Consider the following 24,816-nt stretch of genomic DNA (forward strand, 5'->3'; position numbering starts at 1 on the left):
CACCGTCAATTGTTGGATTTGTTGCGTGTTTCGAGTTTATGATGATGATGATGGCGAGTTCTTGAGCCTCTTTCTTACCTTCTTTCTGTCTCTCTACTAGTTTATTTGATTCAGTTAGTGTGACGGAGAGGGATGAGTAAAGATGGGTCGGTTAAGACTTGCTAAGTTGCCCTATCTTGTTGTTCTGTTCCTTTATATCGGGAGACTAGTGGCCATTGTACACAGTCAAAACGAGGACACTCAACAAGATGAAGGTGGTAAGTTTAGGCTATTGTCTTCTTCTCTTTTAATGACACGTACATGTACATGTACTCAATATGTATACGATGAAAACATTTTTATTTACGTATAAATGTATCGTTACTTGTAGGTGTTGTAAATTCTAGATGTTCACATTTGAATTCTAAAAGAAATTGTTTTCTCGACGATACAGAAGTAAGACACTCATCCTCCTTTAAAAGCTAGCCATTATTAACTGTACTACCTCTTTTGTGGGCTGGCAACCAAACGGTTTTTTATGTAGTACTATATATACCTGGAATGTATAGTGGAGTATGGTAATGGAGTGTGCAGATAACTTATTGTCAGAATTTGCTGAAATCTCAACAAGTGTCATTAATGACTCATCTTGGTTTCCTTTTTATTCAATACAATGTACATGTACATATAAATTACATTACATGTACATGTATATAAATACGTGTATAACCTGACCTTATCAGTTCATTGTAATTGATAATACTACCTGTATTACATTACTATTATTAATAATAATAATTATTATTATTATTTGTTTATTTATTTTCTTTAGTTTGACAGATTATCTTCTCTATTATCAAAGACAGATAGGTAATTAAAGTGGGCGGGGTCTCATATATTATTATTTTACAGTATTTCTGAGACGAGTGACATTCTCTCAGACCTTCCCTCGGCAGTCCCAGTCACGTTTGATCCGCCTGCTCTTGATTTCAAGGACCAGTAAGTGTTTCTTAAACATTCTTGGCATGTCATATTTTTCTGACTCAATTCACTTCCTCATTTGTACTACAAACCAGTTTATTGTCAATGAATGTGTGAAAGTGCACACAATTCTGCCACCACAGGAAGTTCTACATGTACATGTACTTGTTCATTTTATAAATCTTAATTGACTTGTTTACTTTATTGGAAGTCACACCCATTTCCTTTCTCCCGATAGGTCAGTGGGTATGCCTGTCCTCCACACTGTTACTTTAACTAATCCAACGAACTCTCTTACACTTCAACTCATCTCAATATCAGGAACCCTCCCCGAGTTTCATTCATCTTTCTTTATCGACAAAGTGAGGGAAAGGGAGAGAGAGAGAGGAGAGAGCATACAGTATATGTACATATGATGTGTATTGGTACTGTTTGTTGATGGTACATTCCATTCCTAATTATCATGGAATTCTTGTTAATTAAAAGTAATGCGACACTAATAGCTGATTCTCTCCAGGTTTTAAGACCAGGCGAAACAACCTCTTTTGACGTCATGTTCTTACCGCGAGTCCCTGGGGACCTTGAAGATATAATCATCATACACTCATCTCTTGGGATCTTTGAGTATAAGGTAGTATACTGGAGTATACTAGAGTATACTGGAGTATACTAGAGTATACTGGAATATAGTGTCTGCAGGTGGTAGCATGTGTATTGTGTTCCATTAACATTTTATCAAATCATTAACTTGTACACCTGCAACTACTCAGTATACTCCAGTATACTCTTCAGTATATTATTAGTATACTATCTATAGGTGAGAGGTGTAGGTGTGGCCAGTTTATTTCGTTTACGGAGCCTGAGAGGAGCCCGTATCCCTCTCAATGCAACCTACCAACCTCTCATATCAATATATAACCCTTTCACTGTACCACTCCAGGTGAAGTATTATTATTATTATTGTTATTATTATTATTATTATTATTATTATTATTATTATTATTATTATTTATTATTATTGTTATTATTATTATTATTATTATATTGTTTTAGATAGTAGAGGTCTATTCCTCCAGTCAGTTTATTCACATTGAGATGTTGAGTGGTGCTGATGAAGGGAATAAAACTGCATGGGTAAGACTAGCAGCTGTACTATCCCCTGTTCAACCCTCCCCCTCCCTCCCTCTCTCAGGGTATCAGACCTTTTGAGACTAAGACAATAGCTCGTGTCAATTTCCACGGAGAGTCAATAGACAATTTCACTTCTTTTATAAGAATAAAATCAAACCATTCGTCTGAGCCATCAATTGTACTACCTTTTGAAGTTGAGGTTTGCCAAGGTCAGTGTACTGTACCTACACTGTTATTATTATTATTATTATTATTATTATTATTATTATTATTATTATTATTATTAATTAGCTCATGGATTATTTCTTTCTCGTGAATATCTTGATTTTGGAGTTGTTCGGACTGGAGGTAAGTCAGGGGCTGCGTTTGTTAATTTTATTATTTTATTTTATGCATCACCAGCTGAAACTAAACTCTGGCTCTATATGTTGAATGCTGGTCCATATACTGTGGAACTGAAGGTACAGTAACTGCAACAGGATATAATGTACTGTACATGGTCTCGGGCCAATTTTGTCAAAAATGAAAAGTAGAGAATTCTCAATTTTTATAACATTTCCTGATACATATACATGTTCTTATGTTGTGTAGAAAGTTTGAGTTGATTCCGATCAAATTTGGATTTTTTACGAATTTTTAAAGTTACTCCAAAATCGGGTAAAAGTCCCTGTACTATAGTACATGGTCTCGGGCCAAATTTTGCCAAAAATGAAAAGTAGAGAATTTGCAATTTTTATAGCATTCCCTGATACATATACATGTTCTTATGTTGTGTAGAAAGTTTGAGTTGATTCCGATCAAATTTGGATTTTTTACGAATTTTTAAAGTTGCTCTGAAATCAGATAAAAGCCCCTGTACTATAGTACATGTATATGTACATACAATGTATATCTGGTTAAATGGTCTTACTTTATGCTGTATGTACATGTACATGTATTTCATTAAAGTTTTGGTATCTTTCTATAGTCAATGACATTGCCAGATGATCTTCCAATTGTTGTTAATTTCACTAACATTTCACTCAAACCTGGTCTGAAGTATATCCGTGTTGCTTCATTGTCATTTTTTGTAAATTCAACTACCCCCGGGGGTAAAAGTACCGGAATTATAAAGATATGGGGGGAAGACCACACCTCTTTTTATCACGTACAAGTTCCTTATGAGGCTCATATTATGAAAGGGTAATGTTGCTATTAATAGTATCAGTAATGATGGTGTAATGTTGCTATTTATAGATCCTTGGATTATGATGCTGAGGCAATGCTGTTTCGTGTTGATGCTCCTCCATTTTACCCAATCATACGCAACCTGACACTCACGAACCTTTTTGAAGACCCTGTTGTTATTTATTCCGCTAAACTAAGTTCTAAAGTACAGAACTGGTTCACTGTAAGTATACTAAGATTTACTATGATATACTAAAGTTTACTATTATCATGATTATTCAGATATTATCATTCTCATCTCCATACGTATTACCGCCTGATGGTGCCCCTCATACAGTTCTGGTCCTCAAGTTCAAGCCCCAGTCTTCAGACTGTCTCTTCAACACCACTCTCAGACTATCAACCAACATGTCATTTTTTAACATACCACTCCAGTGCTATGATGGGAGACTAGACGTGAGTTTACTGACTTTATAATAGTATACTCATAATATACTAATGATTTACTAAGTTTGTATATTTTCAGTATACTTTTGAGGACACTGACACTGATGCTCTTGAGTTCGGTGTCCTCACGGACCAGGAAAGAGTTAATAAAATATTCACAATTACTAATAATAACCCGGTCAAAGTGAGATTATCATTATTTATTTATTTATTAATTAATTAATTAATTTATTTATTTATTTATTTATTTACAGGTTGCTATTAATAGTATAACAGTGCAAGAAGGCAGTAATATACCAGGTAATGTCAAATATTATTAAATATTATTAATTTAATTATTAATTATTAATATACAGGTGTTAGTGTTGATGCTATTTTATTTCCACCTCATGAACCGAAGACAAGAACTCCGCCCATTTTAATGGAAGGATTACGAAGGGGCCGATACCCACCTGTACGTTACATGTACATGTTTATTTACATAATTTGTTTCTATAGCAACACGTACTGAAGCCAGGCCAGTTTGTTGTTTATCGTGTTAATGTTACCTGTCCAAAGAGGGCGGGGTCTTATACTGGGGAGATACTGATCCACTCATCTCTTGGGAAGGTGTGTTACTAATAATAGCTCATGATGATGTCATTATGTTACTATTAATAGGTTACTCCTGTTCCAATAAATTATGTTGCGGTAAAAGGTGAATTGACTTTTATTCCAAACTTAATCAAATTTCTTCCTTCATACCCTGTTAGTTAATTAATAACAGTTAATTAATATTAATAATCATTAATAGTGTTTATGTTCTGTTGTTCGTCTAAGTATAAAGAACTCGTTTACTAAACCAGTCAAACTGGTTTCACTAGTTCTGGAACCAGTTAATAACAGTTCACTGCCATTGATACTACCTGATACTCTACCTGTCCTGAAGCCAAGCACTACAACACTGGTAAACAACCTGTTATTGTTATTGTTGTTTATTGTTGTTGTTTATTGTTGTTTATAGATTGGTGAGGTCAGATTAGATCCATTTTCTGTTTTTGATAAGAAGAAGCTTACAAGAATCAATTTAAATTGTAATAATAATTATTATTATCATGCATTAATACATGTACGTGTTACTATTTATAGGTACGTCTTTAATGAGTGGTCAAAGGGTTAAAAATGATTATTCCCTTATAAGGGAGTACGCACATTTAAACTCACTTTGGAGTGTGTGGGTGGACCTCCTGCAACAGTCGTCAAGTTTACTTAATATTAATTTTAATATTCAGTTATTCTATAACGTAACCATGGCAACAGCCGGTGATAGACAGGAAGTGACGAGTGTCCGGGGGGAGGGGTCACTTGTCTGGCCGCGGATTGCATCATCTCATACAGTCTCATTCCCTTTAACACTGATTGGAAACCATACTGTAAGTCAGTATATTATTAGTATATTATTGGTATATTTTAGGAAATGAAGTTGCTATTGCGCAATCCTTCGCCCCACCCCCTATACATTCAGCCGTTATTATTGTCATCGGATCATTCTGAGTCCTCTCATAAGCTCTTTACACTTTTATCGGAGATTTATAAACTAAAACCCTTCGCTAGTAATTTCAGTAAAAATTCATTTAGTATATTGAGACCGGAACCAGTAAAGGGACCTGTATTAGACCCCTTGGATTTAATATTACCTCCGAGGGGGACTGGAACCTTGACTATACGTTATAATCCTATGCAAGAATATAACAGCAATAATAATGATAATGATATATTGCTACTGAAGAACAACCTCACTGTGTTGGACCCTGTGGTGCTAAAGGGATCCTCTAGCCGTGGGTTCATAACTATTGATGGGGTTCACCCTAGCAACGGTAACCAAGGGGGAGCCCTCCTATTTGAATTCACCCAATCAATGCTGGAAGGATACATCAATGGGATGGAATGTATGCCTTTAATTTGTTTATTGATTTATGTTATGCTCTCCTTCAGGTGGTATGTCCACTACTGATCTCCTCACTCATTGGAAGCTGTTTCATGTTCGTAATTCTGGCCCCGCCCCCATCACCATCAACAGAATAAGTATAGGACCTAATGGTGGTTGCCAAGGAAACGGTTTTAAAGTATCTAATTGTAAGAAGCAGTTCATCATATATCCGAACAAAACACGAAATATTGAAATAAGGTAACTATTACTATTACATCATAGGTCCTAATGACTCCTATTGTTTCCAGCTGCTCTCCTGACTTCACTGTCTCTCGTATCACGTCTCCCCTGGTCCTTCATTCATCTAAAGGTTCTCAGGTTGAGTTCCTCCTCTCTGCTGTACTACCTCACCACATGCTCTCGCTGTGTTACATGGCCACACCTCCTACAGACCTAGAGTACATGACGGCCTACCTATCGGTCCCACTCTGGATCATAGCACTGCTCATAATGATCATAGTCACTGTACTACAGGTGAATGTGTGTTTATAATGTATGTGTCCGCTATTGAGGGTGCTAGTTAAGAGTATCAGTATCTATTTTTAGTATCAGTATCTATTTTTAGTTTGTGTGTGTTAATTTATTTACTGTATTTTTCAGGTGAAGTGGCACACTAGTAAACTATTGCAGCCTGTGGTTACTAGGGAGACATTGGTTGTTAAGGATGTTCCTATTCAGCCCACTGGTGGTAAACTCTTCAGTTTCTCTGACATTAAGAAAATGACCAGCAATATATCACTACCAATAGCCACACCCAGCCAGCACCAGTCAGTGAAAAGACCAATAGAAAGGTACCTACCCACCGTACCATCATGTACAATCTATTGTATCCTCTCTCTCTGTCTCTGTAGTGTCATATTCAGTGCTACTTCCAGTAGTGTCTCTTCTCTTTCATTATCATCGGCCATTAGTCCAGTGACCCTTTCACCTTTAGCCACTGCTACCTCATCTACTGTACCATCATCTACCGTACCATTGTCCACTGTTCCATCGTCCACTGTACTGTCAGTACATTATGCCTCTAAACAGGATCAGTCTGTTACTGATTATGAAACTGGAATGAGACACCAAACACCTGCTACCGTTACATGTACCACTAAACCTGACCGCACCTCCTCAACAGACTTGAGGTCACGCCCACCAGACCCCAACGTCAAGAAAGTGAAGCCGATTCAGCGTAAGCCTTGTAAGAGTGTGACTTTGGAAAGAGGTATGACACCTATTGACGATAAAGTTGATGAGCTGTTAGTTAGAAAGGAATCAGACGAGAGTTTACCAAATTCTGATGACACCAGTAGCGGAGGTAGTGTGGGCGGGTCTGTGGGTGGAGCCAGTGAGGACTTCTCTCCAGTTGAAGAACACCCTGGAGCTAAAAGGAAGACTAAACCACACCCACAATTGCCTAAGCCCCAGTTTTCTAAGCCACACCCATCATACACTAAGGAACCTCTCACAGGACAAACCATTGAAGTGAAGGAGGAGCCACAGACTGACGAGGACCTGACCACACCCACCATTGAACTGACCACACCCCCTCACTTGATTAAAGCCGCAAAGAGTAAAAAGAAACAGAAACAATTGAAGAAAGAAGATAAGCTAACCAGGAGGAGGCAGAGAGAGAGTCCTACTGTTACTAATAATAGTAACACTATTGTTACTAATAATAGTAACGGTGTGTCTAATAATAGTAGCAGTATTGTTACTAATAATAGTAACGGGACTGGTTTGAGATCTAAAAGGTTTCACGGTTCTCAAGAATCTCTCGATAAAGAATCAGTTGCCTCAAACTCAACCAATTCAACTGATAATAACGACGAGGAACAGACTCCACCCACTCAAGAGGAAATCCCGCCCACTCAAGAAGAGGCTCCACCCACTCAATTGGAGACTAAAGAATTGGAACAACACCATAATGACCCAATGGCTAATGATAACAGAAGGGGAGGGTTTATATCAGAGCAACCTATAGTACCAGTTACAGATATTGAAACTGATCCTTCTCCTCCTGATCCTGTTCTTGAGGTTGAGCCTCCACTGAAGGAGTCCAGTCCTAAGCCACGCCCTCAGAAACTAGAGCTATCTCAAGAGGGCGGAGCCGAGGATATTAAAAGTGCTGATTCAGGACCATCGTCAGTTGAAACTGATGGCACTACAAGGGGAGAGAGAGAGGGCGGAATTGTTAATAATAATGAGAAACAGCAGAGAAAGGATCCACATGAACTAGCAGCTTCATTACTTCAATCAAATAAAGAAAAGATAATAGTTCGACGAGTTGTGAGTAACGATGAAGGAGGAGAGAAGGGAAGCAAAAAGACAGAGCCAGTTGTGACTAGTCCTTCAAAAGATAGGAAGAAGCATAGCACAGGAGGAGAAGAGAAGAGATCCAATCCTTCCCCTTCGTCACTATCTCACGATGCCACTCCCTTTTACCCAGGGTTCAACCCACACCATCACCAGTTCCCTCACCCACACCATGTGCCACTAGGGAGGCCACACCTGCCTCAGCCACGCCCACCACCTCCTCATCACATCCTGCCCCCGTATGATTACCCTCCACCCCCTGGCCCTCACATGCACTATCACCCAATCAGTGAGGAGGGTCCATATCCTGATAGACATTACGAGTCTGTCGTTAACAGGAAACACGTCAAGCATAACAAGCAGTTTCATTTACCGTTACCTGCCGGAGGGACCCCCCCTGGGGTTACACCTCCTCCTCCATATTACGGACCGGGTCCTTATAGAGAGATGACTCCGCCCCACATGTATGATGAAAGAATTAGGCCACACCCCCCAATGGATCATTATTATGATGATTATTATCACGGAATGAAGCATAGAAATGAAATGGGGCGGGGTCCTCCCGGGGCTCCGCCTCCTGGTTGGAGACCAAAGAGGTCGTCATTTGAGTCTCTGCCCATTTCTCATGTAAAACCACCTGGCCCTGACGAATATGAACATGTACCACCATACGAGGAACAACCTATGATGAGGAGTTCCTCTCGTTTCCATGGTTACCATCATATGGATAATATTGACCCCGTCCCTCATCATGATTCTTATTCTATTTCTCGTTTGAGAGACGGGGGCGTGGTCCCTTCATACCCTGTTCATCATGATGACGTGAAACTACTAGCTAACAAGAGAATGGCTGAGGGGGGAGGGCCCAAGATGGGAGGGGCCAACTCAGGTACATCACTATCTTTACTTTTGTCTCAGTCCTCATCTAGTGGGTGGAGCTCCTCTCTAAACCGCGCCCCCGGGACAATACCTTCTAATAATCAATACTCGAAGATACCCTCAACACAATATGGAGGAGAAAGAAACTGGATGATAGATGAAAATGAAAAAGTAATAAAAAATAACCGTCTACATGTACATTTTGCCAAAAATGAAAAGTAGAGAATTCTCAATTTTTATGACATTCCCTGATACATATACATGTTCTTATGTTGTGTAGAAAGTTTGAGCTGATTCCGATTAAAATTGGATTTTTTTACGAATTTTTAAAGTTGCTCCAAAATTGGGTAAAAGACCCTGTACTATAGTACATGGTCTCGGGCCAAATTTTGCCAAAAATGAAAAATAGAGAATTCTCAATTTTTATAACATTCCCTGATACATATACATGTTCTTATGTTGTGTAGAAAGTTTAAGCTGATTCTGATCAAATTTGGATTTTTTACATATTTTTTAAAGTTACTCCAAAATCGGGTAAAAGTCCCTGTACTATAGTACATGGTCTCGGGCCAAATTTTGCCAAAAATGAAAAATAGAGAATTCTCAATTTTTATGACATTCCCTGATACATATACATGTTCTTATGTTGTGTAGAAAGTTTGAGCTGATTCTGATCAAAATTGGATTTTTTATGAATTTTTAAAGTTGCTCCAAAATTGGGTAAAAGACCCTGTACTATAGTACATGGTCTCAGGCCAAATTTTGCCAAAAATGAAAAGTAGAGAATTCTTCATTTTAATGCATTTCTTGATGATGTATTACATTATGTTGTATTTAGGACGTATTGACAAGGTTTGGTCCTGATTCTAGTGACACTAGCACTTGTCAGCGTCTCTGGTCCCTCAACTCTCCATTGTCCAATGCCCTGGAGGAGCAGCGGCTCCAAACAGCTACCCAACTAGCAGCTGCTCCCTCTCCTCCTCCTCCTCCTCTCTTCTCTTCAGGAGATAATTACGATCCTTTTGACAACTCTCTGTCAAGCATATGGAGCTTTGGTAACCGTGGTAATGCAAATAGGGGAGGAGCGTTACTATGGGATACGGAATCCGATGACTAGTACATGTACATGTCATCAACTGTGCATTTTTCATTTTAATAACTGATCATTAATAACTAGTTGATTAACTAGTTATTAATAACTGATTATTGGTTTGTTCTAATTGGACACGATTTGAGATTACTTGACATTATTAATAGTTATTAATAGTTATTAGTAGTTATTAATAATCTACATGTAATATTATAATGATGATAATTATAGCCTGTAGTTTTTATCATTATTATTATTATTATTTTGGCAGACCTATACTTTTGGTATTGAGTCTTTCTCATTCTTCTCTAGTTATTAATAGTTATTAAGAGACACTCCATTTTGTTTTTATTGAAACGTGTGCTGGAGAGAAATCAGTTATTTTAATTTAATTATTTTTGCAATGAAAATGAATAAATGAATAATGGGAGGGAATAAATGAATGGAAATAACACAAAAATAATAATATAAATTATTATAAGCAAGATAATTATCCACTCTTGTTATATATAAGTGATTAAATGATAAAGATGTGGGGTTCACTGCAGCTGCCTGTTGCTAGGGACAGGTTCCCCTGCGGTTTCGTAATTTAAAAATACACTCATCTTGTTTCTTGTTTGCTTGTTCTTGCTTCACTCTTAAACAAACTCTCCTGCACTTTCTTATCCATAATATCAAGAATAGGAATATTAAGAATATCTCCACAAAAATAATTGGACTGAATATATAGTCTACAGAGAGAGAGAGACAGTGTGCATTTAGTAAGAGATTTTAACAAGAGGGAGAAGGTGACTCTATAGTTCTTACAAGGTTTGTAGTCAAACTTCTTGTTACTAACTGAAGGACTGCAGGTGGAACAGGCTAGGAATGAGCTGCTCCCTCCATCAGTGGAGGCACCAGTGGCTACAGTTACTCCAGTTGGTTCTATTGTACTTGAAGTTAGTATGGGAGCTCGCTGCAAAAGAGGCCAAGTAATATCGACATTAATATCATCAAAGAAATCAGAAGGACCGACACATGATGATGAATTACAGCAGCCTATCATGTAACGGACTCCCAGGGCTCCTGAGGTATTTCCTGAAACACAAGAAGGGGAGCAGACCATTTGATTGACAGTCCATTTTATGTTGTTATACTGAAGAACAACAGTGCAGTGTGTAGATGAGGAAGAACAGGACCTGTCCTTTAGCTGAGAGACATAACTACCATTAACTTCATTGTGTACTAGCTGGGGACAACTCAGAGTAGCAGCAAGAGGATGAGGGAGAAGAAATACTAACAGTAGCATCAGAAGGAACATGGTCAACATGTCGGGGGGTGGGTGGGCTAATTAAACCTGCAGCATTTGCATAGTCATTAGATCTACATGTGCACAAAATGAAGTGAATATTTTCACTATCTCAAGAGGTAACAACATTCAGTTGCAGTTGATACTGTAGTAACAATAATTACTTAAAAATTTCATCTAAAGTTTAGATAAAATCAAAGTGTGTGAAAAGTGTAGATGAATTACAAAATAGAAAATAATAAAGAACTTAATTGTTAAGCACAAACACACAGTATTTAATGATTATTATGATCTAGCACTAGTATCAGTTTTATTATTTTTTAATTTTCCTTGTAAAGTGAAGGAACTCTCACCAAAGTCGCTGTCCCTATCTTCATTAGAGGCATACCCAGTTCTACTGGATGGACTGTATATGCTGTCGTCCACAGACTCTTTGACAGTTTGTCTAAAATGATTATAATAATTTAGCAGCTGGAAACCTTCCCGTACCTTTTCTTTTGTAGCTTTTCTTTAATTTCTGCCCTTCTCTCTTCATTTATTGGATACCGCCAAAGAAAAATGAGAGAAATTAAAATAAAAATAACCGGAGGACAGGAAACTAATAACTTGAATAAGAGAGGGACAGTCCACGGCTGGACACATGCTAACTGATCATAACCTGCCAACCTAAACAAATAACAAATAAATAAATAAATAAATAAATAAATAAATAAATAAATAAATAAGTAAATGGATGAAATACTTGTATACTCCAGTGGATATTCCTAATGTTATTCCTGAGCTGAATTTATTACCAAACACAAAAAAAGAATAAAAGAGCTCCTCTCTTCTGATTCCGGTCTTGAGTGACGCGTCATCAACAACATCAGGCAACATGGACCTACAGACGATACATGTAGTACCAGTGGGTGTGGCTAGTTACCATGGTAACAGATAAGCAGCCGATATGCCTCCTCCTATAACGACCCCAAGTACCCATACCAGATTAGGATAGTAGCCGAGGTACAGTAGGGACAGGAAGGAAGGCATCAATATCTGTGGCCAATTAATAAAATAATTAATTAATTAATTAATTAATGTCCTACCCAGGCTCCGAGCACAAAGGCTGTCTTCTTTCCAATTCTACTCAGTATGAGCTGCCATATTGGCAACCAGAATATATTAATAATCTTAAGAAGAATGAGTCACAATAGTTAATAATAATAATGTTACTTTACCATCAACAGGAATATGACATAGGGTAGAGTCCTATCCAACTTTAATACATATTTTGCATAAAAAGTGAAATTTCCCTGTCCAAACTAACACAAGAATATCAAACGGGCTCATTACTGGTTCTCAATACCTGTACAGCGAGCCACGAGAAGAGCTCAATGAAGAAGAGATACCTGTAAGGTTTAAATGACCAGGTCTCCTTCAGGATTTCTTTTATGGAGAGTTTAGTCTTTTCCTTTGTCATTTCTAAAGGAAATTGAAAATAAACAAAGATCTAATCTTTGTAGTTATCAATCTGTGAATTACAAGTATTGATAATATTCACCTTTCTGTTCCCTGACAGTAAAGAATGTGGTCAGTATCATTAGCACAATGAGCACACCTAGGAATGCAGCATGATACCGGAATGCCCTCTCCTGTCGTATAAATATAATAATTATTATTACTATTATTATTATCATTACCTTTTCTATATCTCTTCCTTTAATTCCGTTAACACAATCATCGTCAGCTCCACGTACAAATATTGTAAAAGATACAGTATAGATCCCAATACCAAGCAATGTACCAAACATCTCAAAAATGACCCCTAGAACAGGTGCAGAATAAAATTCATAAAAAATCCAATTTTGATTGGAATGAGTTCAAACTTTCTATGCAACATAAGAACATGTATATGTATCAGGGACATACTGTAAAGTGTGACTGAATCGATTTCTTTTTGATTATAAGACAAGTGCATTGTTAGGGCAGTATAAGGAACGTGAACACACTACAGGAAGGAGGAGGAGGAGGAGTGATGGTTGAAAATGAAATAATAAATTAAAATAATTGTGACCTACCGTCAATAAAGTTTGTAACAAAAAGTACATTATCAAATAATACAAAAAATTGAAGACATCTTCCTCAAAATGTGGGACATACCACAAACAGAAATAAACAATTGCAGTTGGAAACGCTGAGAGCAGTAACCTTTAAAGAATTGAGAAGGACCGAAGGAGGTGGAGCTACTTACCATGGTCTAAACTGTCCTAGTTTAGTCTTTGTTCTACTGCAGAGGTAGCCACAAATTGGGTCAGAGATACCGTCCCACACCCTCCCCAATAGCACAATCATAAGAGCATAGGTGGGGTCAAGCTAGTGTATCATATCAACTTAATAACAATTATCAGTATTAGTAGTACCAGTGCCACTTCAAGGAGGAAGAAAGTAAAGTAGTATCCAATGACAGTATTACACATTGCATAAGGCATTGATCCAACAGCATAGCAGACTTTCCTCCATAAAGCTAGTTTAGACACTTGAGCTGCTTTCCTTGGATCACCAAAGACCAGCCTCTGCCAGTAAGAATGAACAACTGTTAGTTACACAATCGGTAGCCATTACCTCTTTCTCAGTCCTGGACTGTTTCATTTTATCAAAAAAATTACTCATCATGAAAGAATAACAGAGCAACGAGCCACACCCCCACCGCACTGCAGTACTGGCTGCAGTGAGCCACGCCCATTGGCTAACTAGCCACACCTACAACCAGGCATCTCCATTGTACAGTGAATCTCGAGGTGTCTCTTTATGATGACCAGACTAGCTAGAAAGATATACCTATGGGGCCTCCTGGGCTCTCTCCTCCTCCTTGCAGTATATTTATTCTATTCAAATGCTCCCAATGTCAAATTGGAGACTGTATCCAGCAGCAACGGGAATAGAGAGTTGCTCTACAGCCGCCATTCAGAGATCCTCAATGAAGACTCCAATAAGGAGAGCCCTCGGTACGTGGTCGGTTTGAACTATTGGGAGCAGATGAGTATGGCCGTTGGTAACATGTTCTCATTAAGTTCACTGGGTAAGTCGCTCCACTGTAGGCTAGTGGAGCCTTTCACTTATAACTCAAGACTCTATGGACTCCCTCACTTTCTCTCTGACCATAAATGGAGTAAAGTGAAGGACCGGTCTCTATCACTCTCTGATATATTCAGCATCAACCACATCAATACATTGGGTGAGTCCTATGGTCTCCCTCATTTAGTCAGTTTCAACACTTTCATCAACTCTGCCCCTCGGCCTGTGGTCCTGATCCACATCATTCATGAGATAGAGTCGAGGGAGTGGTCTATTTCAGGATCGACAGAGGGGGTGGAGCTTATCCGTAACCTAGGCAACAGCTACGTGCTAGATTGCAGCAGTTATAGAGTGGCACAGTCACTAGTTCAAATGTTATTATCATCATTGAATGATGAGATAAGAAGAGGAACAGAACACTTTTCACTACTGAGGCATTGTTGTGTTAATGGAACACATGAAACAAGCCCCTCAGAGCTAGCAGAGAGGTGTGGCTTTGATCCTCAGGAAGGTCCCCTTACCCTCCTGGTCCTGAACTGGAGGGGAATCACAGGAGGAGCTAGTGTTCACAGATCAGCTAAAGGCCAGCATAAGAGCCAAAGACTGATAATGAAGCATGCTCCTTCATATAAACGTCCAAGAGGAATCACTGATCCATTTGTCCACTCTCATGATATATTAAAACTATCAAGGGACTTTATGAAGCAGCTCCAATTAGTGCCTGGGGATTACACTAGTGTTCACATACGCAGTGAGAAGTTGGGACAGAGGGACAGGAGGGTGGGTGGTTTCCTTGACAACTGTTTGGATAAAGCATGGTCCCTAGCAACCAATATGAGCCGTGGAGGCAGACTGATAGTCTTTAGTGACTTTGGCCCTCAGGGCAGTGACTCCTGCTACTCTTGTAGAGGAGGAAAGAAAACGAGGAGTTTCTTTGAAGCTAACAATGTCACTAAAGCTAGTTTTAATCCAAAGCTATACAATACCAGGCCTGATACTGGGGTAGTAGCAGCTGTTGAAATGGAAGCAGTCATTAATTCAAAAACTGCAATTTTGGTTGGAGGAGGAGCATATGAAAGACAGATCCTGTTACTAAGAGGAAGAAATGACAATAATAAAGGTGTCATTAAAATATGCTGGGATGATAATGGACTAGTTGAGAATTATGAACCAAAATTAAATGAATATAACAATGATGTGAATACTAAAATAATTCAAATCTCATGATATTTTGTTCACTAATTGAATTGTATAGAAATTCCAGACAAAACACAAACACTATTAACAGCCGCAAATACTATAATACAAATAAGGTCAAGAATTTCCTGTCCGTGCGTATCATCACTAAAATTATATTATTAATTTTATTCCAAAACAACTTTCAATTTCCTTTCTTAATCATAATTATAAGATTAATAATAATTATTAATTTCTCTCTTTAACTGTCTGAAGGAAATTCAAAATTGACAGTTTTTCCTGTCAACCTTTTATAAATGGCAGAAAAAACATCAAGCTAAAGAGAGAGAGAGAGAGTTACAAGATTAGAGACACAAAACATAGATACCTTATGCTCCAGGTTTGTCTGTTGGGTTTTATCAAGATGCCTATTAATAATCAATTAACTAATAGTTAATTAACTGCCATTAATTAACTTACACTTTAATTAACTGTGAGCCATCCATCCTGATTCTAGTTCTCTTCCCAACCACTTCAGCTGGATACACCACATCATCAAGCAATGCATTGTGGACTGCAGTCAGTGTACGACTGAAGAGAAAACAAAGTTGGCACTATAACAACAGTCCATCAAAAATGACTCATTGCATTTACTGATATTTTGCCAAAAACAAAAAGTAGAAAATTACCAATTTTTATAACATTCCCTGATACATATACATGTTCTTATGTTGTGCAGAAAGTTTGAGCTCATTCCGATCAAAATTGGATTTTTTACGAATTTTTAAAGTTGCTCCAAAATCGGGCCAAAGTCCCTGTACTATAGTACATGGTCATGAGCCAAATTTTGCCAAAAATGAAAAGTAAAGAATTCTCAATTTTTATAACATTCCCTGATACATATACATGTTCTTATGTTGTGTAGAAAGTTTGAGCTGATTCCGATCAAAATTTGGAGTTTTTACGAATTTTTAAAACTGCTCCAAAATCGGGCCAAAATCCCTGTACTATAGTACATGGTCATGAGCCAAATTTTGCCAAAAATGAAAAGTAGAGAATTCCCTATTTTTGTAACATTCCCTGATACATATACATGTTCTTATGCTGTGTAGAAAGTTTGAGCTGATTCCGATCAAAATTGAATTTTTTATGAATTTTTAAAGTTGCTGCAAAATCAGGTCAAAGTCCCTGTACTATAGTACATGGTCTTGGGCTAAATTTTGCCAAAAATGAAAATGAACATAAAATGAGAGCTTGATACATGTAAATGTAGTGAATGTACATGTACATGTTCTCTGTACCTCCTTGGTCTTGGCTGCTTCTGTTTCGATCGCTGGTTCCTCTTTTCCTTTGGTAGGATCCTACGCTGGGCTATGAACACTATTGGTCGCCCTGAGAACTTTTTCTCTAATTCTCTCACAGTTCGGACCTGAACCTTTTGAAACGTCTTCTGAAGAGGAACTGGTAAGTATATGCAAATTGCCTTTTTCCCTGCGGCATCAACTTCCTGTAAGGAGGTGTGGTTTATTGCCATGGCAACTAGTACATGTAAAATGGGTGTGGTTTACCTTCGCTCCAGTGAAATAGACCTCTCTTAAAGTTGCTTTCATATCAGAAGAGGATTCAATGTCAAGAATTGCCTGAATATTATAATCCAATAATAATGTAATATATATTAACAATGGCTGACCTGCTGTATGGATTCTTCAAATTTATCCAGAGGTTTACCTCCTCTTTTAACAATCTTTACTCCTGGCCGATATGCAGTCATCTAGAAACGAACAAACTCTCAAGAACAGACCAAGAAACAACCCAACAGAGGATTGACAATGATCTTTCTTCACACACTTACCTCCTCGTGTCCACCTTGAGAAAGAAAGAATCAATTAATAACTACTATTAATAACTAGCCACTCCCAGTTGTTTATGCCACGCCCATTTCAAGATGGTGTCAGGTCGAGGACTGAACGGAGGGAGAGGGAGGTGCTATTCATTTTGGGATGACTATATGAAGTGCATGAAAGCAATTGGAGGAGGAGGGAAAAAACTACCACCAATGGACTCATGCCAGCTTGAAAAAGAAGACTATTTAGAGTGTCTACATCATAGAAAAATAGTAAATTATAATTAATTAATAATAATAATAATATATGTATATTGTTGTTGTTGTTTTAGGCTATGAGAATGCAAGTAATCGAAGCTCAAAGACAGAAACTCATCAAAGAAGGAAAATGGCCTCCAAAAGAGTAACTGGTTTATCATGTACTTATACTATTAATAGAACTGGTGATGTAATGTTGTTACTAATAATAGATTATGATCAGTGTAAAGATTTAGTTGTGGGTGTGGCAGTAGGTGGAGTTTCAGTTAATTTAATTTTAAAATCAATTTTGCTTTTATGTATTTGGAAAGAGGGCGTGACCCAACGACCACAGGAACACTGACCACCTATGAATAATTAATAAGTTAATTAACTTATTAAAATAATTATTACCCGACCAATCAAAGGAACCGATTCTTGAGCAACACTTTGGGCAGGACAACTAATTTCAAAACATTAAAATGATCCAAATATATACCAAAGGAAACCTTTCCATCTTTCCTTCCGATGATGAGTGGGCCCATCCATTCTACTGGCTCTATGAACAATGAACTACAGGAGATCATGTGACCGTCATGTGATCTTCCTTCTAACGTTATCTGAGATACTTCCTGTCCTAATCTAGCGACAGCTTCATCGGTAGCTGCTATCTAGTTAGTATCAGAGGGAGACATCAATGGATTGTTATACCACTTACATGTACCCTCCTCCCTCCCTCTCTCTCTCACTTCTTTTTCTTGTCTCTCATAATGTGCTGGTTTAAGAACTGGTTCTTTGTATTTATAATCATCAAAACCTTCTCCTAGTTCATGCTGCAGGACACTCTCATCATCAAACAATACTCTTCTAATTATTAATTAATTTCCATTATTAATAACCATTAACCAACTAACCGGCACTTTCTGCAGGTATAGTAACAGCTCCTTCCCTTGTCCCTGTTGATTGGGTCAGGAGTCATCTCCATGGACTTCATGTATCCATTATCTGATACATGTACGTGTGTCATGTGAATGTCATGTGACACGTACCTTTCATTGCTTTTGCCTGGTGGCTCAGTCTGTATGATTTGTATGACTTATCAGTTTCATTTAAAGTTCCTTTCATTTTGTACCATAACTTTAACTGACTGATGAAACCAGCATTAGGTCTGAAGGAGCAACAAATAAATTATAATTAATTAATTAATTAATTAGGAATGTTACCTAATGTCAGGTTTTTTCTCTTTAACAAAATCAATTGCTTCATTAAAAGACATCTTGTGATATTTAATGAAATATGCAATGACAATAGTGGCACTCCTGGACAGTCCATATTCACTAATAACAAATAGAAATTGAATTAATCTAACCAACCATTGTCCTCACCAGTGTACCAGTATGGTGCCGCCAGTGTCCATAGTCTCTTGTATAAAGTCAGTTGCTTCAGGAAAGTGTATCAGTAGGTCAGTGGAAGGTAGATCAATGGCTTGTATTAATTTACAACTGATAGGACCAGGACTGGGTGAATGAAGATCAGACCAATCCAGAGCCTCCTTTACCACTGACAGGAGGTGAGTTAGTTTAACTGTGCTCTTTCTTCTCAGTAAATATTGTACGTCACTCATTCCTCCTAACAACAGGCCTGGTAGGATCTCAACCATTGTGATACCTACAAATATAAATCTAATTTTAGCTGCAGAGTTGCAAGTATTAAGGTGTGGCTGGTTATTAATAACTTAACTATCTATCTCATTAGCTGTTAATTGTCACTTTGAAGTCTTCTTTACACAAAGACCGTCTCCTAGGAGACTGCTGCACTGCACAATAATAATGCAGTAATGATTAATTTATAACTACTCCTTCTCTTCTGCTATATATAGTGGGCTACAATCCTCAGGAGAGACAGAAAGAGAAGGAAGGAATCATTTCCCTCTGTTAAAAGATGTTTCAATCCAGTCACTCCTCTGTTTTCATCCTCCTCTTGCTAGCAACTGCTGGAACTTCATTCAATTATTGTGAAGGTTCTACACGTAAGGCTGAACGTACATATAATCTATAAATCTTGTTGCTGTTATGATTTATTCTTATTGTTGTAGCTTCAGCTAATGTCTCTTTACAAGTTGATTGTTATGAGTCAAAGATTCTGTTCAGATACAACTGGAAAGGAGGACATGATTTAAAATTAGTCCATAGCCCAAATCCGACTTGCTACCTCTCCAATGGCACAGAGGTTGGTTCCCTATGTATAAGGAACTGCATTCAGTCTGTTCTTTTCTTTAGATCCCTCCTCTTAACTCTGAAGTGACACTAATTGGCTCTAAACTTACTTACAATGATACTGTCCCAGTCTTCCTGCAGGAGACACAGTTTCCACTGGAGACTGGAGCCTACTGCAACTGGTCAGTGTGCATGCTAGTTATTATCAATGAGGACACTCATAATTTGTACATCACTTCAGAGGACTATTCCTGCAGACTAAAAAGAGAAGGTAAGTTTAATAATGTTCATTGAAAGACTTGATCTTCTCTGTCTCTCTCTCTCTGTGTCTTCAGCAGTGACTATTAGCAGTAGTTCGATTGATCAGTTATTGACAACAACTGATAATTACGATATACTAGCAACACCAACAATATTCCAGGAATCATACCATCTTGACACTTCACCGCCAAACGAAATAATATTGACAGCAGCGTTAACTACGAGCCGAAAAGAAACAACGGCAACAAGCGAGTATTACACACTCGGTGAAACAACTAACGTAAAGAGGAGCTCAGTGTTCCCATCGGGAGAAAGTACAGCCAGTGTCACTGGAACTAGCAGTACTAAGAATGGACTGAGCAGTAGTTCCAATGCCCCAACCATTACTAGTAACCCAATAGCCAGAGGTACAGTATTATATTATAACAAATGATCAACTGATGGGGTATATTCTTAATAGGGCACCAGAATATTGTTACATACACTCTGATTGGAGTAATGATCCTTATACTGGGGTTCAGCCTAATAGCCCTGATACTCTCCTGCATGAGTATAAAGAGACGTAAGAAGTCAAGGTAAGGGCAGGTTACTGTAGATAGGTTATGATAGTGCAGGGGCTTTGTTTCTCCTTTGATGTGAATGCATGACAATGCTGTTCATCAAAGAAGCCAATCAGTAGAGTATAGCACCACATTATCTCCTCCTAAACCAACCCTCTATGGACTGAGGTATTGGTTTGAATGGAAGGAGTGCCTTGAGGTATTTCTGAAGACAAATTTGAAAATTGTTATTTTAAGTGGGAAATGATCTCACACCTGTACTGATGTACATGTACATAATCTCTTTCCTCTTTTGCTCTTTCTCTAATAGACGGACTGCACAAGTATCATCAATGAATGAACTACATACAGCGACATGCAACGTAAGACAACATGTTTATTCATTTATTTGTTTATTGCGTTTGTTTATTCCTTGTTTACTACTCACAGGACAATATAGAGGAGGCCAGACACACATTAAGTCTATACAAAGATAATGATTTAAACGGCTCCGTGGTAACGCTGCTACAATCATTAGACTCTTCTACTCTTCTCTGTAAAGCAAGTTCTGATGAAACTACGAAACTGAGGGACAGCAGAGGAGATGGGGAGAGGTACATGACCACAGGATCAAGTATCAGCCAAGACAGCGATGAATACAAGAGACTAGCCAGAAGTGAAATTGAACTAAGATACATAGCAGGAAACACTCCAGCGGGTCAAAAGAGTAAAAGTCTATCAGCTTTGAATATAGACAACAGGTCGCCGCATCATTTACTACTAGTCAATGAGAGAGGGGCCCCTCTGGAATCTGATAGCAGTTTATTTAACGTAGAAAGAGAAAGCTCCGAGTCCAGCAGCTGCTCGTACTTACATACAAGCAACCATGAACATACTCTTCACCATGGAAACAACACTCTCCCCGTGGGAAGCCGTACAAGAAGTGTCCGTGAGAATGACAAGGAAGATAATGAGAGAAATGACTTGCCACAAGTTTGGCAGCCAGGGACCAGAGCCAAGAATAGAATGACCACACACAACAATAATGGGCCAGGTACAACCATTGAAACAGAGTATATAGCCCATGGAGAGATTAGTAAGAATGGTGAAAATGTGATAGTGCCTGTCAGTCTAGCAGCTGCTGGTTATGAAGGGAGGGTTAGTGCTAATAATAATAATAATAACACTGATCTGAAATCACACGCTCACCTCATTCAGCTCAAATCAGTTTCTTCTTGTGATTCGGGTTACCTTGAAACTCCGCCCACTTCTTACTCGTCTCAAAACATAAAGTCCATGGATTCCGATACCAGCTACTGCCATTTTGAGGATACCTTTGAGGAGTACGATAAGACAGGAGGAGGAGCTAAGGGGTGTGGCCTCCTGTTTGCTAGCGATAGTTCCCTTAATGACTGGAAGGGTGGTTCCACGTTGAAAAAACAAAGAATTGATAATATAACTTACATTGACTTACCACAGTACTAATGCACACACACACACACACACTATGTCTCTACTGCTCCTTTTGTAAATATAACAACTGAACTGTCTTTAATTATAAAATGATCATTATCCTGCAATACAGTGCCATTATATCCAATACTCTACATGAACCAGTGACAGGACAGCACCTGTACATTTACCCAACCGCCATATAAGGAGTGTTACTCTTGACTTAATTGTGGGACTAAATAAAATAATTCAATAGGAAAAAGACAATGAGATACAGTATGAAGTGCTATTGTCTGTTGAATGTGTCTTTCATTGTTCCATTTCTTCAGACTCTTGCTGTTCCTCCTCTTCCCTAACGACACTCTCTCCTTCCACTGGTTCCTGTACAGGAGGGGGAGGCTCCTCCATTACACATTCATTAGTTGATTCTCTAAATTAATAATTAATAAACAAACATTAATTAATTGATTGATAAGGTGACACTCACGGTTTTCCATTATTGGTTGTAGTATCGTTCCCATCATTGGTGGGTGGAGCCTCACTCTCTTTATTATCAGTGGGTGTTGGTGTATCATTAGTGGGCGGAGTCTCATTATTTTTATTAGTGGGCGGAGCAGGGCTGGGAGCAGTAGGGGTGGAGTCTTTGGTTAGACGAGGACGCTTACGACCCGAAGGTTCTTTACTGGTTCTAGTGTCTCTCCTGTTGTCTCCCTCATCCTCAGAATCAGAGAATTCATCATCTCTCTCTACCCTCTTGTCTCTATCCCTTACTGTAATAACACAATTATTATTATTATTATTATTATTATTATTATTCATTACTTGATATTCTTTCTTCTGGATTCTTCTCTTCTGGCTCAGGGAATGTAATGGCATCCTCAGGGATAGCTAAAGGTTTGGAAAAGTTAACAATAACTTTACTTTAGTAGTTTAGTAATGTCTTACGTTGCATTTGAACACTGGGAGCTGCTGGAATGAGCCGAAGGTTTTCAAACAGTTTAACTTTAATCTTCTCGAGATACTCGGGTGAATTCTGATTGGTCATGTTAGTAGGGCTTATGTGGAGCTTGAAATCCGGCCCAAAGTACTCAAAATAGTCGTTATAAGGTAGCTCTAAAGGAACAAGAGAGATAGAGAGAGGGAGAGAATAACCTTTACCATTAGCAACAACACAGTTAAGGGCAGTGGATGTCTCATAAGTCCAGCAACGAGCCACGTTACGAATAGTGTACCCTCCCCCTCCGAGCAGAACAATTGGGAGATTGAACCGACGCATAAAATCAACACACTCAGCATGACCTAGAGGGTAACTCATGAAACCACACCCACTGACCATACCCACCTTTTAACGACAGATTAAAGCACCCCAACCTGTCCCCAGCCAGTGAGTCTGCTCCACACTGAAGGACAATGGCTGACGGTCTGTACACTTCCATCACTTTGGTAATTACCTGTTCAAAGTACATGTACATGTACATGTACAGTTAAACGGGTTTGACTAACCGGTTTAAAAATAGACTGATATGACTCATCGTCTATCCCGTCCCTCAGGGGGAAATTCACAGCATAATATTTACCTTTATCAGACCCAATGTCCTGCAGGATAATAATATATATAATGGACACTGTGTCTCTGTTATACAGAGGTGTCCTTTATGTGGAGGTTATTTTATACAGTAAGGAATGTAATTGGTACACTAGGTGCTGTCCGTTAAATGGAGGTGCACGCTATAGAGAGTGTCCATTATAAAGAGGCTGTACATTACCTTCAGGTCTCCGGTCCCTGGGAAGTATTCCCCGTATTTATGAAAAGAGACTGTCATGACTCGGTCAGTTGTATAGAAAGCTTCTTCGACTCCGTCCCCATGATGAATGTCAATATCAATATAAAGGACTCTTTGATGGTACCTGAAGGGGTGTGGTCAGTAGGTGTGATCAATGGGTGTGGTTACTTGAGTAGTTCCAGTATTGCTAGGACAATATCGTTGACGTAGCAAAAACCAGAAGCTTCTGATTTCTTAGCATGATGGAGACCGCCTGACCAGTTGACGGCAATATCTGACTCCTGCTTGTTTATCTTAACTGCAGCAGCTACAACAAACAACAAACAAACAACAAACAAGTTTTAAAATATTCATTAGGTACTAACCTATGGAACCTCCAGCAGACAACTGACAGAACTCGTACATTCCATCAAAAACTGGACAATCCTCCCCAACATTAACTATTAACACACATTACACCATTACACCATTACACCATTATACCATTACACCATTATACCATTACACATGAATACATGTACATGTACAGGGTCAGCTCACATCGCTGCATCAGTTTAGTGTACTCCCCGACATTGTCTGGCCTAATTGACTTCAGAAACCGAATGTACTCATCGCTATGGTAACCCGTCATCTCTTCTTGAGTTGCTGGGTGCGGTCTCTAATTGAAGAGCACCTCATAAAATGGCGGAAAAGTTAACAAGTTCTTACATATATCTCCATCTTACGATAGAGCCCGTAGTTGAGGAGAAGGTTGTGGGTCATTCTGATACGATGAGGCTTCATAGGGTGACCTTGACCATAGTAATAATTGCCAATATCACCTTTAACGTGAGGAGAGTACAGGCTAATATAAGGACAGGGTCCCTTACCGTCATAATAGTAACACACTCGTCTCTTCCCACCTACATCAAGAGTTGCCATTTTGTCTCCTCTCTCACTCTCCTTCTGGCGCTTAAAATCAATAACAGTCCCCCTGGAAAGAAATGATTCCGAAAACGAATAAATAGGAAGCACCTTTGGAC

General features: G+C 38.5%; 7 protein-coding genes and 1 long non-coding RNA gene across 9 annotated transcripts; 3 read left to right on the plus strand and 5 right to left on the minus strand.

Annotated features, from left to right (window-relative positions):
- The first annotated feature begins 22 nt into the window (after nucleotides 1-22).
- Nucleotides 23-10,336, plus strand: LOC100640662 (transmembrane protein 131-like). The gene is made up of 28 exons (XM_019994664.1): nucleotides 23-257; nucleotides 371-435; nucleotides 812-849; nucleotides 892-978; nucleotides 1,199-1,322; nucleotides 1,478-1,591; nucleotides 1,778-1,900; nucleotides 2,014-2,094; nucleotides 2,153-2,300; nucleotides 2,383-2,439; nucleotides 2,494-2,552; nucleotides 3,059-3,273; nucleotides 3,328-3,481; nucleotides 3,541-3,714; nucleotides 3,785-3,889; nucleotides 3,960-4,005; nucleotides 4,062-4,159; nucleotides 4,204-4,314; nucleotides 4,366-4,452; nucleotides 4,499-4,651; nucleotides 4,709-4,778; nucleotides 4,834-5,117; nucleotides 5,159-5,633; nucleotides 5,680-5,872; nucleotides 5,923-6,148; nucleotides 6,275-6,465; nucleotides 6,526-9,025; nucleotides 9,693-10,336. The coding sequence occupies exons 1-28, from the start codon at nucleotides 143-145 to the stop codon at nucleotides 9,969-9,971; spliced, it is 6,372 nt and encodes a 2,123-aa protein (XP_019850223.1). The 5' UTR covers nucleotides 23-142; the 3' UTR covers nucleotides 9,972-10,336.
- Nucleotides 10,337-10,358: 22 nt separating this feature from the next.
- LOC109580988 (uncharacterized) lies at nucleotides 10,359-11,268 on the minus strand. Its single transcript, XM_019994665.1, has 2 exons — nucleotides 10,752-11,268; nucleotides 10,359-10,675 (listed from the first exon to the last, which is right to left on the minus strand). Exons 1-2 carry the CDS (start codon nucleotides 11,251-11,253, stop codon nucleotides 10,503-10,505), a joined length of 675 nt encoding a protein of 224 aa, XP_019850224.1. The 5' UTR covers nucleotides 11,254-11,268; the 3' UTR covers nucleotides 10,359-10,502.
- Nucleotides 11,269-11,360: 92 nt separating this feature from the next.
- LOC100640790 (sodium-dependent lysophosphatidylcholine symporter 1-A-like) lies at nucleotides 11,361-13,935 on the minus strand. Its single transcript, XM_019994668.1, has 14 exons — nucleotides 13,834-13,935; nucleotides 13,632-13,784; nucleotides 13,463-13,584; nucleotides 13,290-13,419; nucleotides 13,141-13,219; nucleotides 12,912-13,036; nucleotides 12,773-12,863; nucleotides 12,578-12,693; nucleotides 12,450-12,533; nucleotides 12,318-12,401; nucleotides 12,155-12,267; nucleotides 11,975-12,112; nucleotides 11,722-11,898; nucleotides 11,361-11,677 (listed from the first exon to the last, which is right to left on the minus strand). Exons 1-14 carry the CDS (start codon nucleotides 13,882-13,884, stop codon nucleotides 11,518-11,520), a joined length of 1,623 nt encoding a protein of 540 aa, XP_019850227.1. The 5' UTR covers nucleotides 13,885-13,935; the 3' UTR covers nucleotides 11,361-11,517.
- Nucleotides 13,936-15,636: 1,701 nt separating this feature from the next.
- LOC100635103 (40S ribosomal protein S7-like) lies at nucleotides 15,637-17,405 on the minus strand. The gene is made up of 7 exons (XM_011404577.2): nucleotides 17,315-17,405; nucleotides 17,153-17,233; nucleotides 17,031-17,102; nucleotides 16,764-16,969; nucleotides 15,943-16,053; nucleotides 15,851-15,890; nucleotides 15,637-15,799 (listed from the first exon to the last, which is right to left on the minus strand). The coding sequence occupies exons 2-7, from the start codon at nucleotides 17,231-17,233 to the stop codon at nucleotides 15,725-15,727; spliced, it is 585 nt and encodes a 194-aa protein (XP_011402879.1). The 5' UTR covers nucleotides 17,315-17,405; the 3' UTR covers nucleotides 15,637-15,724.
- LOC100635224 (uncharacterized) lies at nucleotides 17,380-17,850 on the plus strand. The gene is made up of 2 exons (XR_898144.2): nucleotides 17,380-17,578; nucleotides 17,638-17,850. It is a non-coding gene; the product is annotated as an uncharacterized LOC100635224 (long non-coding RNA).
- LOC100640916 (dual specificity protein phosphatase 12-like) lies at nucleotides 17,681-19,280 on the minus strand. The gene is made up of 8 exons (XM_003385306.2): nucleotides 18,928-19,280; nucleotides 18,766-18,879; nucleotides 18,592-18,710; nucleotides 18,457-18,547; nucleotides 18,292-18,409; nucleotides 18,052-18,213; nucleotides 17,957-18,005; nucleotides 17,681-17,910 (listed from the first exon to the last, which is right to left on the minus strand). Exons 1-8 carry the CDS (start codon nucleotides 19,200-19,202, stop codon nucleotides 17,783-17,785), a joined length of 1,056 nt encoding a protein of 351 aa, XP_003385354.1. The 5' UTR covers nucleotides 19,203-19,280; the 3' UTR covers nucleotides 17,681-17,782.
- A 77-nt stretch (nucleotides 19,281-19,357) lies between these two features.
- LOC100641039 (uncharacterized) lies at nucleotides 19,358-22,138 on the plus strand. 2 transcript variants are annotated; one of them, XM_003385307.2, is made up of 7 exons: nucleotides 19,358-19,571; nucleotides 19,638-19,771; nucleotides 19,822-20,029; nucleotides 20,094-20,426; nucleotides 20,480-20,594; nucleotides 20,890-20,941; nucleotides 21,009-22,138. In XM_003385307.2, the coding sequence occupies exons 1-7, from the start codon at nucleotides 19,484-19,486 to the stop codon at nucleotides 22,041-22,043; spliced, it is 1,965 nt and encodes a 654-aa protein (XP_003385355.1). In that variant the 5' UTR covers nucleotides 19,358-19,483; the 3' UTR covers nucleotides 22,044-22,138. The 2 variants fall into 2 exon arrangements, with proteins under 2 accessions (XP_003385355.1, XP_019850226.1); XM_019994667.1 differs by having other exon boundaries at nucleotides 19,381-19,571; nucleotides 20,097-20,426.
- An 84-nt stretch (nucleotides 22,139-22,222) lies between these two features.
- On the minus strand, nucleotides 22,223-24,775 carry LOC100635349 (histone deacetylase 1-like). The gene is made up of 13 exons (XM_003385263.2): nucleotides 24,664-24,775; nucleotides 24,503-24,615; nucleotides 24,335-24,452; nucleotides 24,160-24,234; nucleotides 23,963-24,101; nucleotides 23,777-23,918; nucleotides 23,514-23,606; nucleotides 23,353-23,461; nucleotides 23,169-23,309; nucleotides 22,956-23,123; nucleotides 22,833-22,898; nucleotides 22,498-22,780; nucleotides 22,223-22,440 (listed from the first exon to the last, which is right to left on the minus strand). The coding sequence occupies exons 1-13, from the start codon at nucleotides 24,713-24,715 to the stop codon at nucleotides 22,320-22,322; spliced, it is 1,620 nt and encodes a 539-aa protein (XP_003385311.1). The 5' UTR covers nucleotides 24,716-24,775; the 3' UTR covers nucleotides 22,223-22,319.
- Nucleotides 24,776-24,816: the final 41 nt, after the last annotated feature.

This window comes from Amphimedon queenslandica, unplaced genomic scaffold (assembly GCF_000090795.2).
Source record: "Amphimedon queenslandica unplaced genomic scaffold, v1.1 AMPQUscaffold_13468, whole genome shotgun sequence".
In the NCBI taxonomy this organism is placed as follows: domain Eukaryota; kingdom Metazoa; phylum Porifera; class Demospongiae; order Haplosclerida; family Niphatidae; genus Amphimedon; species Amphimedon queenslandica.

Bases quoted from the DNA above. Each gene is read 5' to 3' on its own strand.
- LOC100640662 (XM_019994664.1), top strand. From the start codon at position 143: ATGGGTCGGTTAAGACTTGCTAAGTTGCCCTATCTTGTTGTTCTGTTC. The intron at 436-811 runs GTAAGACACTCA...TATTTTCTTTAG, and splicing joins GTTTTCTCGACGATACAGAA to TTTGACAGATTATCTTCTCT. The intron at 1,901-2,013 runs GTGAAGTATTAT...ATATTGTTTTAG, and splicing joins CTTTCACTGTACCACTCCAG to ATAGTAGAGGTCTATTCCTC.
- LOC109580988 (XM_019994665.1), bottom strand. From the start codon at position 11,253: ATGTTGACCATGTTCCTTCTGATGCTACTGTTAGTATTTCTTCTCCCT. The intron at 10,676-10,751 runs GTAAGAACTATA...CTCTCTCTGTAG, and splicing joins GAAGTTTGACTACAAACCTT to ACTATATATTCAGTCCAATT.
- LOC100640790 (XM_019994668.1), bottom strand. From the start codon at position 13,884: ATGATGAGTAATTTTTTTGATAAAATGAAACAGTCCAGGACTGAGAAA. The intron at 13,220-13,289 runs GTAGGTCACAAT...TCCTTCCTGTAG, and splicing joins TGTTACAAACTTTATTGACG to TGTGTTCACGTTCCTTATAC. The intron at 12,113-12,154 runs GTAACTAGCCAC...TATCGTCTGTAG, and splicing joins GCTGCTTATCTGTTACCATG to GTCCATGTTGCCTGATGTTG.
- LOC100635103 (XM_011404577.2), bottom strand. From the start codon at position 17,233: ATGACTGCATATCGGCCAGGAGTAAAGATTGTTAAAAGAGGAGGTAAA. The intron at 15,891-15,942 runs GTAAGTTAATTA...GATTATTAATAG, and splicing joins GGCTCACAGTTAATTAAAGT to GCATCTTGATAAAACCCAAC. The intron at 15,800-15,850 runs GTATCTATGTTT...CTCTCTCTTTAG, and splicing joins AGACAAACCTGGAGCATAAG to CTTGATGTTTTTTCTGCCAT.
- LOC100640916 (XM_003385306.2), bottom strand. From the start codon at position 19,202: ATGGTTGAGATCCTACCAGGCCTGTTGTTAGGAGGAATGAGTGACGTA. The intron at 18,880-18,927 runs GTGAGGACAATG...ATTTGTTATTAG, and splicing joins GGCACCATACTGGTACACTG to TGAATATGGACTGTCCAGGA. The intron at 18,410-18,456 runs GTTAGTTGGTTA...ATTAATAATTAG, and splicing joins TATACCTGCAGAAAGTGCCG to AAGAGTATTGTTTGATGATG.
- LOC100641039 (XM_003385307.2), top strand. From the start codon at position 19,484: ATGTTTCAATCCAGTCACTCCTCTGTTTTCATCCTCCTCTTGCTAGCA. The intron at 20,030-20,093 runs GTAAGTTTAATA...CTGTGTCTTCAG, and splicing joins CTGCAGACTAAAAAGAGAAG to CAGTGACTATTAGCAGTAGT. The intron at 20,942-21,008 runs GTAAGACAACAT...TACTACTCACAG, and splicing joins TACATACAGCGACATGCAAC to GACAATATAGAGGAGGCCAG.
- LOC100635349 (XM_003385263.2), bottom strand. From the start codon at position 24,715: ATGGCAACTCTTGATGTAGGTGGGAAGAGACGAGTGTGTTACTATTAT. The intron at 24,235-24,334 runs GTGAGCTGACCC...GTGTGTTAATAG, and splicing joins CACTAAACTGATGCAGCGAT to TTAATGTTGGGGAGGATTGT. The intron at 23,607-23,776 runs GTAATGTACAGC...ATTATCCTGCAG, and splicing joins CAGGGACCGGAGACCTGAAG to GACATTGGGTCTGATAAAGG.